General features: G+C 31.4%; 1 protein-coding gene across 6 annotated transcripts; it reads right to left on the reverse strand.

The window, feature by feature from the left end:
• Positions 1-269: 269 nt before the first annotated feature.
• LOC141701159 (UDP-glycosyltransferase TURAN-like) lies at positions 270-9,227 on the reverse strand. 6 transcript variants are annotated; one of them, XM_074504813.1, is made up of 18 exons: positions 9,064-9,227; positions 8,850-8,947; positions 8,071-8,104; positions 6,174-6,209; positions 4,889-4,944; positions 4,646-4,783; positions 4,326-4,474; positions 4,157-4,246; positions 3,974-4,085; positions 3,836-3,899; positions 3,633-3,738; positions 1,772-1,938; positions 1,563-1,673; positions 1,426-1,487; positions 1,255-1,307; positions 1,070-1,145; positions 810-938; positions 270-557 (listed from the first exon to the last, which is right to left on the reverse strand). In XM_074504813.1, the coding sequence occupies exons 1-18, from the start codon at positions 9,068-9,070 to the stop codon at positions 537-539; spliced, it is 1,509 nt and encodes a 502-aa protein (XP_074360914.1). In that variant the 5' UTR covers positions 9,071-9,227; the 3' UTR covers positions 270-536. The 6 variants fall into 6 exon arrangements, with proteins under 6 accessions (XP_074360914.1, XP_074360916.1, XP_074360915.1 ...); XM_074504815.1 differs by having other exon boundaries at positions 3,974-4,040; positions 9,064-9,226; XM_074504814.1 differs by lacking the exon at positions 6,174-6,209 and having other exon boundaries at positions 9,064-9,225.
• Between the last annotated feature and the right edge of the window lie 8,470 nt (positions 9,228-17,697).

Consider the following 17,697-nt stretch of genomic DNA (forward strand, 5'->3'; position numbering starts at 1 on the left):
TATTTCACTCAATCGGACATGATTTTACGTTTATGGTTCAACTCTGCTCACTGCCTCACTCAATCAACTAACAAGTTGTGTATAAATGCAGCATTTTCTACTACATCACTAAACCGGATTAAGATGTCTAACCTGAAACACTAAGGTTTGCGTACATATTACCCTCCGAGACCCTCTGCTCTTTGTGTGGGATACACAGCGCGTGTTTGGTATGGTTACCTAAAACACTTTAATTAACAAACTCGACTTGTTCGGACCGAATCAACACGTTAAACCTACAATTTAAACTTGAAATAGATGTAAATGTATACAAGAAAGATACACAGAGGATCTCTTTCCCAACCCCTTCTCAGCAATTAATTCATAACCTGATTTTGTTCATTTTCGATTACAGTTGCTTTTAACATACTGGATGACGACATGAATCTTCTAGATATCTATATCCGAGCATTTTAGCGAATTAAAATCTATAAGCGAGACCCAAGGGGGATACGGGACGAACTCTTGCAATCGTCACAGCTGTAGAGTTTGTATCATCAGAAATCTCCGGAGATAACCTGCAAAATATGACCCATTATTATAAATCTTATACTATGTTACTTGGACTCTTCATTTTACCTTCGAGTCCCTGTGTCGGACACTCGGACTTGGACACTTGTTTTAGGCTAAAAACATGTATATTTTTCAAAATGTAGCCGAGTCCGATACTTGGACACGTATCCATGTCGGACACTTCTATTTGAGTCCGAGTAACATAGATCTTATATATTGAAACATAAAGAAAGCTGAAGTAAAGAAGTTGAACTTACCTTAGCTATTAAGGGCATTGCATTTGCTTCCCACTCTGTTTCCCAACTCACAGAAGACCTTGTTTCTTGTACACCTCTTTTCAACAACTTCAAAGCATCACATTCATCTGGAAACCCCTTAAATAGCATCTGCATGGTGTTTCTAAACTCATTAGACATCACAAACACAAATTTAAACAGCACCACCTGAAACTGTAGAGAAACCAATTCAAAATTTTACAGAAATTTTTGGAATACAATATATCATTATCCGATCTTACCATTAGCTCATCAGCTAGCTCTGACGAGGATGAAAAAAGCAGACCATTTTTTTCAGCCTTTACCAGCTCCTTGATGCTTCAGATTATTAAAAAAACGGATATAATGAAAAGAAGAATTGATATGTAGTTTATCATTCATGAAATCTGTTGCAAAACTGGCAAACTGCACATATCAACAACTTTACCATGAGTATGAAACGGCACAAACAGGCAGCCCACAACCAAACATATCCACAACCTGATAAAGGAAATTAACAATGATAAGAAATTGTTATAGACTTATACTGGTGAATACTGAATTGTATCACTCATAAATTTCAAGTACCAAGAGGAATCAGAAATTAACAAAATTTTACCTTCATTGGAAGATCCAGCCCGGATGATGAGGTATGCAGGCAAACACCCAGATCTGCCGATCCTACACATAATGCAAGGTAGAAGGGTAAAGAAGCAGTTACCAGATGATCGGACACATATTTAATAAAATACTTACCAAGAAGCAATGGGTAATCTTCAGCTGACAGCCACATAGTACGAAATGCTACACGCTTGAGTTTTAACTTCCGTAATTTTCCTTCGTATTTTTGTTTCTCAGGTCCTTTACCTACATAATACTCCAAAAGAGTTACTTCCAAGACTAGCAAACAGGATACATTATCAATACCATGAATGACATATAACACACGAAACAAAATCATATACCAGTTATAATGAATAGCAACCTAGGGTACAAGAATTGCTTTCCCTCACAATATTCCCTGGAAAGTACATCCTCTGGGGTTGAGTCATCCTCGTTTAATATTGCAGCAACACGTCTATCATACATAAGTGCTGCTTCGAGAAGTATATTAAAATCTTCATCCGGCGTCCTGAAACGAGCATCATTTTTACCGTAGTTTAGTTGTGTAAAAAAAGTAGATACTAATCAGCAGTCTACATAGAGGTATCATGGTAAATAGCTACAACATTTAATGTTGAAAATTTACAACATAAAATCGAGAGGGAGCAAAAGCTCAAAACTTGTTAAAATTTACAAAATCTGATACAACAGAACAAAGTAAAAGAAAAACATAAAACTGCAACCTAAAATCATAATGAGAAAATTGATATGGTCATAGGCCAAAAGAAAATATTTACAAAAACAATTTAACTTTCGAATTTTGGCTCCAAAATTGATGTGGTTTACAACTTTACATAGAACATAATACTCCCATCATAGCAAGACACCGTAATATAGGGCTGTCAAAAAAATTCAAAAAATCCGATATTCGTCCGAAAAATTCGCATTGGTATCCGAAATAAAACGGATATTATCCGTATCCGAAACAAAGCGGATATTATCCGTATTCAAATCCGACGACTGCGGATACGGATATAGCCCATATTCGTATCCGATAATATCCTAATCCGAATAAATATATTTTATTTTTAAATATTTAAATAATTTAAAATATATTATATTAAATTTATAGTGTGTGTGTATATATATTAAATATTATGTTTATACAAATTTTATAGACATATAGAAAAAATCATTTGAGTTCAACAATTTAAAGATAACGATTATATTGAAAAGATAAATAAAATTAATTTTTTGAAAAATTTAAGTATAATTAAATTAGTTTATCTCTTATTTTAATTTTTAAAAATGAATTTTTAATTTTTACTATTTTTTTCAATTTTTTTTCAATTTTTTTCAATTCTTAATATAAAATAAGAAATCTGATTGAAAATCGGATTCGGATCCGGATATTATCCGTATCCGAATAGTATCCGTCGGATCATTCAGATATTATTCTCTAAATATTTCCGGATTCGGATACGGATACGGCTATAGGCAGATCCGTATCCGAATTATCCGTTTGACAGCCCTACCGTAATATCCTGTACAAGAGTTTGAAAGTAATTATTTTCCATCTATTACCAACAATTCTTATTTCTTTTTCTCCTCATTATATCACAACACTCTTACTATATGTCGTTGGACAATACTGCCTCCATCCCATTTCTACATGTCCTTTTGACTTTCTTCATTTTTTTTAAAAAAAAATCATTTTATAAATAAAAGTTTATAATTTATACTTTATTCAAAAAAATAAAAATTTGAAATTAGATGAAAGTGTGGTTTTTAAGCATCTTCAATTACATGCAAAAAGTCGAAGAAATATGTAAAATGGGATGGAGGGAGTAATTAGTTAACATTAATTTACATTGTTTTTGTACTCGGTAATTGCAGAAATTTAAAACTCAGACACAAATGACACCATTAAGGCTTGAACCTTCAGTCTCTTGTTACCACTAAAATCCACTAGGTTACACGTGGAAAACATAGGATAGTGCTTGGCCAAAAAAAAAGTATTGCTAGCAGCCAAGTGAGAGGGTGATAATATATGTCCACAATATAAAAAATAACATGACAAGCTGCTACAATTAAGAATATATATTATGATGTCTTGCTAAAGCAAAAAGGACTTGCAGCACATGCTGATATACCACTGACAATGTAAGTACACAACAGAGGATATACATAAACTTAGACGTCAGTGCAACATCAACAACTCACCAGCTTGTACTGCTAACTATGAGTGCTGGACGATTCTGATTCAAGATTATATCAGGGCCAACCTGGGTAGTAAATAAAGTTGCATTCGGATTATTTTCATCTTTACCTGTCAATTATACGTAGTGTACAACTTTTAGTTGGATTCTATCTTGCTCAAGCTCAGCCAGCACTGAACTAAAGACTGGATAAGTTGAGTACATTACCATTGCTGAAGCAGTCTTGATGACCACAAGACTCGTTCAGAATTTTGTCAATCCTACAAAACAGCTAGAATCCAACCCAATCATAATCGGTTAAGTAATGTACTCTTGAAGAGGTATGAGATAAAAAATATGGCATACCTTGTGTTTCTCCTCGAGTAAAGTAGGATGAAAAAACTCAGGAGGCTGATCATATAAGACGGTAGCTCTACACATAGAAACACCACCATAACCTAAATTTAATATCATTACACTGAAAAAAAATGTAAACAGGCAAACTGCAATGGATTTTAAACTTTGAAACTTATGAGCTGAAACCCTCACTTAATTCCCCAATTTTGAGCCAATTCAAGTTGCATTGCCTGTGTCACGCATAGGGAACCATTTGCCATCTTTCCATAATGTTTTTCAAACCTAAGAGTATAGCAGGTCATGTACATAGCACTTAAAGCCTCAAAATCAGAAGAAATTTTGTATTTGAAGGAAGTTTTACCAACGATATACTGCCACAAAAGGACTACTTCTACCAAGAGACAATGCAAGCAATGTATATCCAAAATTATGCCAATCGACTACGAATTTGGAGCGCCTCAGCCAGCTGGCCCATTTTACAGCCACTAAAGTAGGAACAGAAGGAGGATTCTACAGAAGCAGAAAACATGTACAATAAACTAGATCAGGATTTAGCATAAATAGCATGTCCATTGTTGCAAAATAAAATCAAAAAAGAAATGTCTTAAAAGAGTACATTACCAGAAACACGTCACAGTATTATACTCAGAAATATTTGAAACCTTACAACATTAAACTCACCTGTACAATAAAAACATCAGGAGCGGGTATTTTAACACAAAGAAACCAGAGCAGCATCATAAATTGAAATACGGGCTTGAATAAAAGCATCAAAGGCTGAAGTATCTTTGGCAAATGAGGGATTGCTGGCCAGGGTTTCTGCAGAACCAGAACACAGTGAATTCAGTGACAGACAATAGAACATTCAATAAAAATATAAGGGTATCGGGTTAACATGGTATAGTTATTAGCTAAAAACACTACCATTTTATGAATATGAATAGATTGGTGCTCTAATACAGCAGAGTGAGGATCTGAACCTATTCAAACATCCAGGACAAAGGCAGAAAAAAAAAAGATTAGCACAACAAAATTATTGGACGTCCCTAAATTTCCAAAAAGATGCAGATTTTTGAACAGATGCAGAATTTAGTGAGTGAAACACCAATTTTCACCTATACCAACTTTATAATGAAAAACACATATCTTAGCATCCAAACTTGTACACTATTTCAATTGCGAACATGAACAAATTTAGTAAATAAATACAACACCCAACTATACACACACTTTAGTCTAATGTCATCCACTAACAAAAATGTTAAATTTTCTAACGTTGTTTGCACATGGCTTTTAGGTGAAAATCCGATATCACTAGGTGAAAATCCGATATCACTATGTGAAATTTAAACTATGGCTACTTTGCGATTAAGCAACTCAAAATCTAAACATATAAAGTGTACATATATTCTCGGGTTTTTTTTTGCAATGAAATTGTGTCCAATGATAGTTATAAATTTGAGTTGCTGCTATATGTCAATTGTCAAGTAGGTTATAATGTTGAATAAAGCTTCCGTCTGGAATAATGACTTATTTGAGTTTGAAATAATGTCAATTGTTCATGTTATCAAATATGTACATATGTGTGTGTAGATTTAACAATAAGAAAGTGTAAAATTATTTAGTGCTCATGCTGGAACATGATTCATGTTACATATAAAAGATTTTGGATGGATAAACAACTTATATAATTCATGAGATGACAGACAAATACAATTATACAAGATGGGTGTTGGATGCATATATAAAAGATCTTGTAGTTGTATAGTAAGTATTGCAGATAACAAGGAGGTTCTTAATAACATTGCATCTCTAGAGTCTAATTTTCAGGATAAATTGATAAATGATTAGAGATGATCAAGTTATAGAGGATAAATATATACACACACATATATATACATACATATATATGTGCATATATACTTGTTTAGGGTTATTGGAGATGATCTGCGTGTATGCATATAGGTGATAGGTAATGTACACTTAGGTGCCACGTGGGAATCCGATTAGGGAATTTAACGTCTCTGTTGGCAAATGGCCAGTAGCACAAGTGATTGCTTTGTTGGGTGTTTTTATCTGAGGTCTCTGTTCATGTTTTATATCGAAAATGAAGTGCAGGTTTAGAGGTTATATGTTATTTTCCTAAAATGTATGATCCCCACTTCATATCCTAGACGTAAAAAATAAACATATAGCCCGTAGGGTTTACCTAGTGCGCACCAGAAGGGTAGCGGCTGCGGGTTAACTACGATAAAAAAAAAATTAAAAAAATAAATAAACTTATAGAACTATTGCATATACCAAATATCTCGGACATCAGCATACGGCTGCAAACACAAAATGAGAGAGAAAGGGCTAAATGTATATGAAAGACAAATAAATGCATCTAGGGAACTTTAGATACACAACAGGGTAGAATACATGATGTGAAATATCGGACATTATAGAGATGTTAAATTAAGATGTATGTTTTGTAAGAGCAAAGAGGTGGTCGAAAGGTGGATATAAAAAGAAAATTTTGATGGTGGCTTTAGACAATGAGTTTTTTTTGTGCCTTAAAAAATTTAATGCAATTCAGCAAAATGCCTAAGAGGCGACACCTATCCACAAACAGAAAGTATACAAATGAAAAAACAAACAATTTTCAGTTATAATTCATATTAAGTTGAACAAACTTTACCATACTACGCACATATTATTATCTTATTATACACTATAAACACCAAAAGTCTAATTTTAGTTTTTGTAACACTAAAATGTATTCTTCTTATTATTTCAAGTTTATGCAAAATACAAACTTTCTATCATTAAAATATATTTAGCAATTTTTAGAAACTCGAAAAACTGGGGTACATGACATGACAAATGGATATTATCAAGGTAATATATTAAGTTGCCTGTTTTGTTCATTATTAAGCCACTAGGATCACGTGACTTTATGCAAGAAAGAACATATGCAAGTAAGAACAAAGAGGCGGTAAAGAGCTACAAATATTAACATGACGGCAATGATTGTAGCAGCGGAAATCAAAAACAAATATTAATGGTGGCTTTAAATAACAAGTTTTTTTGGCCAAGTGTTTAGACAGCAACTTTGAGGAATGCTTACAACTTTTGCGGTGTGTTTTAAAATTTGATGCTACCCTGCAAAATGCCTAGGAGGTGAGACATTTTCACAGACATAAAGTTTACAATGAAAAGACAATACGATATCCTATTATTCAAATCAAGTAAATCAAACTTTACCATAAGAGTTTCCATACGAGAATTGTTGTATTCACTTTATTCCGAAAAACATTTGACATATCACATATAGTAAGAACATAATATAGACTTCCACATGTTATTGAGGTAAGTCAGTACACTTATCAATTATGCAATAAAATTTAATTATGACCTGTATTTGGCAAAAAAAAAATAAAAAATTATGACCTTTATAATGGTAAAACTTTTGCTTTGCTATCAAAAAATTAAACAAATAAGAACTCTTAAATTTTTATCTCGTTAAAATTAAAACTAAAATCTTGTTTGTGCAACTTTGATTTCTTTCGAAATCAAAATCAGCACATATTCAAAACTAAAAAAACATTTCAATAAAATAAAATTCAAATTGATGATATATTATACAGAAAGTAGATTGTTACATTTTATAGATACTGAAATAAATTATAACTTCCAATGATAGTATAGTTAACAAACGTGAAAAAATAGAAATTGTAATTTGATAAAATCATGTCATGCTGCCAGTTTTTAAGGAACGGGGAGAGTACTATTTTACAAAGGTACAATAATGGAACAGAAGTATAATATTATTAATTACTCAATCTAGTTGGACAAAAATCTGTCAACCAGTTCTGACTAATAAAACGAAATAATGTTTACGTGTGAAGGCCAACACCACCTTAGAAGATTGATATATGCTTTTGCATAGAAGAGTGTAGCAGGGCTAGCATGGTACAATCAAAATTTTGAACTCACATTTCAGAGTGGCTATGGTCTCCTATAACTAAACAGAGCAAAAAATATTGTCAATCAACCGGGAAACTTACTAAAATATCTTCTGATTTTAAAGGATCAAAGAAAACTCCAAGTATAATATATCATACCTCCGTATGCAACAATATCCACTTCTAAGCATGCCTGCATAAAAATATGAGGTCAAGACCTAATCAAGATTTATGATAATTGACCTTATAATTTAAATCAATTAAACTATTATACAGCTTTAGTTCAATAGTTCGTAATATTAACTAGATTGATGCAGCAAATTTATGCAGCCTTACATGGACACAAAACAAAATATCAATATGATAGCTTGTCATGTGAAGTACTGTATCTCTCAACCTAGCCATATTTTAAACTGGAATGTGGTAATAGCCAGCAGGGACTTTTATCCTTCATATATTCACCAAAAAATTGACTTCCTAAGTGGTACAAAGGCAAATTATTATATACAAAATCCAAACAGTAGTTAATGTGTTGAAATTGAAAAGGAGAACGGAACTTAAAGGAGAACAGTATATATACCTTTTTGCAGCTTCTCAAAACGATTTATTTATCACATCTAAAACTCCGCACAAACTTCCAAAAAGAATCTAAACTTCTCAAATTATCCTCAAAAGTCAAAAGTGTAGTGGACTGAAGTAGGATACCTCGACTTTACACACTGAGCATTTTTGGTTTGATTTCTTATTCAGTAATCTAATTCAATATCAATAAATTAGCATCCAAATAAATCGATCATAAAGTCTAGTGGTCACTTATTCGGATTCCAAATTAATCGAAAAATGTAGTTGTCAAGTGTGATTCGGATATAATAAAAACTACTACTACATTTATACAACTAGGGCAAGTATATGTAGTAAAAAAGGAGGTGAAAAAGGACCTGACGAGCAAGAGAAAGAGCATGATACTGCATACGAGGGCTGCGACCGATATCGCCGAGAACTACCAAAGCTGCCCTGCCTCTCCTCTCACCATTCCCTAAAATCACCATCAAGTTTCAATTTTTATTCAATTGATGGAATTAATTATCCACAAAAATGTAAAAAAAATGATTTGAAGTAAGCAAATTAGTATAAATAGCAAAGGGGCAGAACCTGGCATTGATTAACTAATGAACAAATGAGGAATTATAAATGTGTGTATTCAACGAATTGTGAGTGGTGTGCCAAGTTGTTGGACGGAGTTGCAGGCCTGAGAGCGTGATTAAAACAGGGAGTGATCGAGGGACCTGCAAAACGGGTCAAATATCCGCTTCTATTTTCTGTATTCAATATTTTATTATTTTATTACTTTTTATATAATTAATGTTCTCTTTTTTCGGGTATCGGCACTTTGTATAACAATTTTAATTAAAATGATATAAAATATCATACAAAATGGCCCACACTATCACGTAATAACGCAAGCCATACATTCGTTTCTACCTAATACAAAAGACACGGATTTTCATCGTGCGTTTATATCATTTTTTAAATTTTGTTTTTCCCAATAATGTAAAATGCACTTACGTTTTCAGTTATTTGCTTTCCAAAGACGCATTCAAAAAATTAGGGACTTTTGCCCGCGCTACGCAAATTTGTTATCCGATAATTTTTTAAACATCAAGTGTTATATAAATTAAACTAATTGGTTTATCGTATTCAGAGATGGTAAACTCTTAATTATAATAACTAACATATAAAGTTTATTAAACATGGAACAAAAAACATAAATCGTCTATTTCATAGAAACCTACAGGAACGTATTGATGGATTAAAAATCTCAAATCAATGTGAGGATTAATCGGCATTTTAAAAGAAAACTACAGGAACCTATTGTTTTCATTAAAACATAAAATCAATGTGAGTCTTATCTTCGTTTATAAAATTTATGCCTTAAGCCAATGACGATTATAAGAACTCCAATAGTGCATAATCTCAATGCCTAAATTGTACAGTGATGACAAAAACATGATATTGATGGTCAAGTTTAGGATTAATAAGGCGCTACTATAATATGAAGTGTAGTAATCAAGATATACAAAATGAAGGATTAACTATCATGAATTCTTTCTTAAAGGAATGGTCGCTATAATCAAATAGAGACCGCTTGAACAACAAATGTTCAAGAAAGTTTAGTCAGTACTAATATCAGTTTTAGACTCAGACTTTCATGATTTTGCTAAGGATATATCAGAAGAGTGCATCCAACCAAAGCATGTATGAGAATTGTATGATGAAGAAGATGACATGCCTTTGTTGAATTGTTGATACAAAAAGTGATATTGATGCAACCATTAAAGGTCCATTTCAGCAACCTAAGCTCCAAAACTGATAATAAATTTGGACTGAAGAATTGGCTGGAATCAGGGTTTACTACATCTTGTGGACATTTCAGAGTAATGAACACATGCATTCTTGATCAAGTTAATATTTTTTCAAATCATGTGAGACTGGAGAAGGCTGGCAACGGGGGATATGTTAGGATTTATTGAATTAGGGAGACCTATGTGCAGTATATTGGAACTTGTCAACAACATTGGACAACACAACTCTAGAGGAGGTAAAACATGAGTATGATTGTATGACATGGTGGAAGTTCTTGATGATTACTTTGAGCAGTTTGGAATAAAATTTATGTGGAACATGAGGCCTGAGATTAATAACTGTATACTAAATGAATGGTTGCTATAAAGCCAATCGTGCAAAGATATATGAAAAGAATTGAAGCATGTTACATGATTACAATTTTACAAACTATACATTGTACTAAAATATGTAGTTAGTCTTGGAAATATTCTACATTTGCAGATTGAAGGAAAAGTGGGATGGTATTAAATTGTTTACCTCATGAATTCTCATCATATGGTGCTACTAAGAAAGAATAAGGTGCCTTTAACATTAGTATACTTGTTTGTTAACTACTTCTCTTATCAGATATGATTAATAATAAAACTAATAGAACATGTAAATTGAAATACAATAAGCTGTCAGTTGTTCAATACTCCTACAATAGGCCTTGAAAATTCACAACAGTAGTTCAAACCATAACATGTCCTTGCATTGTACTTTAAAACACATGCAATGTATGAGAACATTTAAGAAGCTTAATCACTGAAACTACTTAGGAGAATCCTATACAGGATGAGTTGAGTAGCACAATGCTAACACTTAGTGCTCCACAGATGAGACATGTTCAAACTTTTGCTGTATAATTCACCATCAACATGAAAGTCAGGCTCAACAGTCCTATCGCAGAGAGATAGACATAATTCTTCTCCATAAGGATGACCATCTAGCTGGTACATTGGGTCTAAATTTTGTGCATTTGGGCAAAACTTATATACAGAAAAAAGATAGTCTCTGTCTGTAATGTAAGCATACATCTCTTCAAACAACCTAAAAATTTAATCAGCTTCGACCTCATGTCAGTTCTATTGAGCAATTCAAACATGGCATGTCTGACTTGTTTCAAGGCCTCTAAATATAGCTTTAAAGAAAACGTAGCCAAATAAAGGTGGAAAATGATTACCTGATATATGAGCCAAGACTGCGAGATGGTGATCAACATTTTGCCTCAGAAATAGATTCTGATCTGAGTTATAGAACATCGCTTGATCAACATTGTTACGAACTGCAAAAGCTATGAAACCATGAAAACGATCACGTGTAACCTCGAATGGATTCTGATGAAACTGATACAGTGCCTCCCAGTCCATCTTGTCCAACACTTATTTGATTCTCAGAGAGGTTTCCCTATTTAGCCAAGCCATTATCAGTCTTGCAAAACTGCTGAAATCATCTGCCTGGATGATAATGTAAGAAAATATCAAACTGATAATGTCCGATTGAAGATTTTCCATTGTTCTGTTTACTACTCTTCTCAGAAATGAGAGTTGTATGAAATTGATAATATGATGGAGTAAGAACAATGTGAAGGGGTATGTAAATGAGATAATGAAAAGGTTGTGTTAATAGTTATAATTATAGTTAATGCAATTATCATCAAATTGAATCTATGCATGTGTAAAAGTGAGGCCAAATAGACTCTTCATCTTCTATATTTATGTTTTTAAGTAAAAGATCTCACATTTAGATTTTCTAGTTGATGATGTAAGAATGCTCATCATATCTTAGTGTGTAATACGTGCCATAATAATTACACTTTAATACATTAGTCTTTTGCAAGATACTATTTTTCTTGGGATATGCAATATATAAAATGCTCTAGCTCTAATGTACCCACATGTTATGATGTGTTTAACAATACATGTTTGTTTAACTGTACAAAAAGTTAAATCTCTATAACTTTAACAAAATGGGTTTATTATATCTAACTTCGGTCAATATAAAATTAAGTAATATTGGTTTAATATAATATATGTTAGCAAAAAATACGTTAGGAACAAATATAAAATCTGTCAAACAACGAAAATATTTTATTTTAATTAATTAATAATAGTAACAAATTATTCCTTTAATTTATAAGCAATAATACAAACAAACTATAATAATGCTAACTAATCTTCTATATTTAATTTTTTTTTTGATATTTTATATTACATTTAAAATACATTTGATCGAAAATGGTAATAGTTTATCCATGGTGATAGTTAAGGCCAAACAATATTTAAAGGAAATTAATGCATTAAAAACTTATATTATGTACCTTCCTTACTTTATAAATTAACAATTTATTTATTCTTCCAAAATTATAACTTTAAATCTAAATATAAATTCATATATGTAATTTATAAGTAATCCGGGTGGAATTCCATATAGAACAGTAACATACATTTAAAACTAAACACTATATTTTTAGGTAAAATATTTTGAAATATATTTTGCTTTTAAAAAATTATGAATATAATGTTTTGATATTGAATTTATATTAAAGCTGAAAAATGTATAACTCTTGTTATTTAGGTGGTTTACAGTTGGGATACATCTGATATATCTTAAAACATAAAAGTAACTTTAGAATATAATACAATTTCTTTACAATTAGGCGATACATAATATCTTGTTGAAACAGAGAAGAAACCATTAAGAAACAGTCAAACATCCCATACGCTTACAAAATTGATTGATTATACAACACAATAGCAACAAAGTTCATCGATGGAGTTATGCCTCTTTTTTACCGAGAAGGAAGTTATTCAGTTATGTTCTTATTTAGATTGAGTCTTTAAGAGTTTTTTGTAGTTGAAACATGATTATGTTAAGTTTAGTTTACTTTGTAACTACTCATTCTTTCATGTTCATATTTAATTTGTACTCGCATTTAACATGAACGTTTGTCATATAATCTTCCGTATATTCAATGTCAGACAATGTTTATGAAATCATTGCTATGAATTACTTGTATTAATATAATTAGCCGTCCAATTTAGGTTATGAGTTCATATTTTGGAATTGGTATTTTCAAATTGGGGTTATGGGTTTAGAACTTGAAGTTAGTCACCGTAACACAAATCTAAGCAAGTTATATTCTCGACATTAAGACTTTGTTAATATTAAGGAATTAAAACTTTAAACTAAATTGGAAAAAAGATTTCATTGACACTAATGGGTGATCTTTATTTCCGCATAGGAGCAGGATAATTCTATGATGGTTTTGAAACAATACAACAGTCCTGCTTCAGGTAAGAACAAAAACACAAATATATTATCGAGTATAATGCAATATGCTTTTGTCTGATCGCAATGCAGAGTTATACAATAACTTGCGTTGAGGCCATTTTGTTTTTGGTTCAGAAAGGATAATTGAAGAAACTGATATGGAGCAACTTCAAGAGGTAATTAAAATTAATAACTCATAACACAATTATTGTACCTAATTTTAATTCTTAATAGATGTATGCCTTACTGTAAAATTATGTGCTAATTATCTTTTTAACATCTATTTGTCAATAGATAGAAGTAGAAATGCCAAAGACGATATGGTTTATTCTTTTCATTGATCCACACATGCGTGACAAAAATAAATTGGTAAGACAATGTTTTATTTCATTGATTAGTTATAGTAAATAATGTCATTTTAGCAAATTCATATATATATTGATTTTTTCTTACAGATTGTACCAGAATCAATAAGTTCAGAGATAGAAGGAGACATTCTGTGTAATGCACAAATAAGTCTACAAAACGGTCGTAAAAAAGGGCAAGTTTGATAATAAGACAAACAGTATTACTGATTTTTCACCTCTGTTCCAAGAACTTGTGAGAACTGGAGGGAGCATTATTGTTGTTTTATATCAAGGTTCTGGAAATTTTTGGGTTAATATATTATGTGACGAAGGTTCAGAAGTTGATTACGTTGTCCCAAAAAAACAGTTGGTGGGCAATTTTTGCAATAAAGGTATATCTGATAATTAGATCATAGTTATAAAAGGAATTTTGATATTTTTTATACACTCGTATATCTATCATAATATGTACTCGTGCTATAAATGTTTTTTGTAGAAAAAAAAAGATGCAAGCGGCCGAAAATTTCTTTCATTAGTTACACCTTACGCAATTTCTGATGGAGAATTTGTAAGTTTCGTCACATGGTGCACTAAGGTTCTAAATATATGCATTTATTCATTCACAATTTATGTATATAGTTTTTATATGATTCAAATTATTTGCTATATCAATAATTTATCCAGAAAATTCCTTTCAATTTCCATATGCGTTTTGAATTTAGCATACCGCTAGTAGTTTCGTTTTCATTTAAGAATGGAAAGCGTTTTAGAGGATACTACTCAAGTGTGAAGAGAATGTTGTTTGGTTTGCGAGAGCTTGCACATTATGCAAAATTTAACGAAAAAGACATTTTACTTTTCACATATTTGGGAAGTGATGAATTTACGATCAATGTTTTTGACAATGCAAGGATTGAGAAGGAAGTTGAGGAGGTTACAATTATTAGAGGCCATATGCTAATTTTATATCATAAAATGAATTTAGATGATGTAATGTATTATATATACAATAGGGATTTCCTGTATGAAAACTCAAATGTATACTCTGTTTTATATGCAGAGATTACTGACGCTGATAACATCCACAATGTTGTAAGTGCGGCAAACGTGAATGTTACAGAACAACATATTATTGTTCAGATAAACGAACCAATGCCTAACGTTGTTCAATTCAGTAGAATTATGAGAAAATCTCATGTCAATAACTCAGGTCATGGGGTGGTACGGCTCTCTTGAATCAATCACTATTATTCTACTAAGTTTGCAATATTAATTATCTAACATTAATTCAAAATCCAGTATTTTCCTAGATATATTCATCCTGAAGTACGTGAATGGGCTGCTGGAGAAGAGATAGTTTTAAGGACGCAAAATGAAGATTCTCTTGTTGGACTCTCAATTGAAAAAAGAAAAGTAAGATGCTCTGCAGGCTGGAACAGGTTTGCAGAGGACAATCATTTGACGGAGGATCATACCATAGTGTTTACAATGCTGCCTAACGAAGATAATAAGATTATTTTCCAAGTTGAATGACATTAACAATCTAGAATTTCTGTTTAAACATTCACATCAATGTAAATTTATGAAATGCATGTTTATTTCTTTTCACCGCCTAAATTATGATATGTAACTTATTATATCCTAATAGTTTAGGATATGGATAATAATGGGGGAAATGGTTATGGTCTAACGTTATATCGAATAGTGCTTTCTATGTCATAGTCTTTTAATTAATATTTTCCTTACACAATATCAATACATATGGCTTGTTACATGTATATGTACAAAACTTTAAATTTTAAACTGTTTACATTTTTTACACTTGAAATAACCAATTCTTCTTATGAGAAACAGTGATTATCGACCTGAACATATAGAAAGTAGCTTACAAACAAAATTAAATATGATATTGAATAGCGTATGACATGTAATATGAAAACATGCATTTGATATTGTATAAAAATATCATATGTTCTTTCCAATGATAGGACTGTTTTCTTCAATCTCTTAACAAATAAGATATGGTTTTAGGCGAATCTTGACATGTAATAGGACAACATGAATTGAAACTAATTAAGAAACTGCAGGAAAAATAAACTAAATATACTTTGAGAAAAAACATTCATTGTTTCCAATAAATAGTGAATAACATTATTTATCAGGTCTTCAAGCCTCTGCTATTTCTTCAATATCGCGTTGGCGAAACGTGTCATATGTAGAATTTTATTATTGAAATTTAGGACCAAAAACACCATCTTCAACCCTGCAGCAACAAAAAGCTGGATACAATTAGTCATTTTAAGAGTTTATGAAGCTCTACATCTTGTATCTCTTTTTAGAGCAATTGTGTACCTCTTTCTCATATTGATTATATCAACATTCTCAAGATTAATGTAAATCCTTGAAGATTCAACAGTACCAATAACTGCTTCACCTATAAAACAATATAAATAGATGATTTTCATGTGAATCAAACATTTTTAACATATAAAATTCAGATTATTGTGAGGAATGTAACTTACTCACCGTGCAACCAAAGGGGTCTCATACTTGCCAAAATTACTATAACCGGACTTTCCAAAACATCATTAAACAACGAATCAACTGATTTAACATGCTTACCCCATACTGTAACTCTAACAACATTCATGTTTATCTAAAGTAAAGGAATAGTGTATGAATATTCGAATTTTGATATGTAATTTTTATATTCTAATATCTAAAGATGTGACAAACAGATTCTCAAGGCAAAACCTTCCATCAGTTATTCTAAAGCGAATAATCGTTTGGTCACCAATCATAGAAGAAATAGCCTGAATAGGTTCAAGATCTTCAACAACTCCAATAACATCTGAATAATTGTAAGAAACAAAAGTTTGTTTAATAATAGACCTAGGTGAAGGGTAAAAATACATGATAAAATTTGAGAATCATATAAAACCTGTAAGAATATCAGCAATATCACCAGTTCGGTATCCTTTTGCATTTACTATCATGTCACTGATATCAACAAAGTCAAGTTTATGAAGAGCTATTGTAGTGTCATCTCCCAATAAAGGTTTAATCATTGTTTCACTATTAAACGTGATGTATATTCTGGAAGAAATAGACCTATGCTTCCTTGTATCCTTTTTAGTTAAGAAATCAGAAATCTCATACACTTTTCCTTCATTTATAACTTCTTGAAATATATCCCAGACATTAGAATCAATGGTGGCTTGAACATGAAAATTCCGAAAACAACTATATTCGTCAAATTAATAGTTTCATGTCACAACATATTGCATATAAAACATAGCAATTATTAATAGATTTGTTATACAGGAAAATTACCTCAGCATCCAGAAGAATTAAATTATACCGATACAATGAGTCATCGTTGGAAGTATTTGATGGCCACATTCTAGTCACCCTAACCTTAATCTTCCAGTCATTGTGAAATTCATTGAGTGTTCTGAGCTTATCAAACATAACTAAATTTGTAATATTCTCACGATTACTGATTAAGTGTAATGATGATATAACATCGATTTTAAACATAATTATGTTATAAATCTAACTTTGTTATTATTATATAAATTTACTACTTCTCCCATGCATGATAAATTATAATCTTTCAAAATCCCATAATAGAAGACATAAATAACTGATACTAATGCTTATGATAATATTTCTTAATTTAAAAAATGTAAGATAATGTGGTATTTATTTACAATGATTGGTGGTAATGGAAATACCTTCATTCAAGTACATCTTAATCATAATCTTAATGATAATCATA

This window comes from Apium graveolens, unplaced genomic scaffold (genome assembly GCF_009905375.1).
Source record: "Apium graveolens cultivar Ventura unplaced genomic scaffold, ASM990537v1 ctg342, whole genome shotgun sequence".
Lineage (NCBI taxonomy): Eukaryota > Viridiplantae > Streptophyta > Magnoliopsida > Apiales > Apiaceae > Apium > Apium graveolens.

Bases quoted from the DNA above. Each gene is read 5' to 3' on its own strand.
- LOC141701159 (XM_074504813.1), bottom strand. The intron at 4,784-4,888 runs GTAGTGTTTTTA...CTGGTTCTGCAG, and splicing joins CTATTCATATTCATAAAATG to AAACCCTGGCCAGCAATCCC. The intron at 1,674-1,771 runs GTATATGATTTT...AGTATTATGTAG, and splicing joins GTTGCTATTCATTATAACTG to GTAAAGGACCTGAGAAACAA.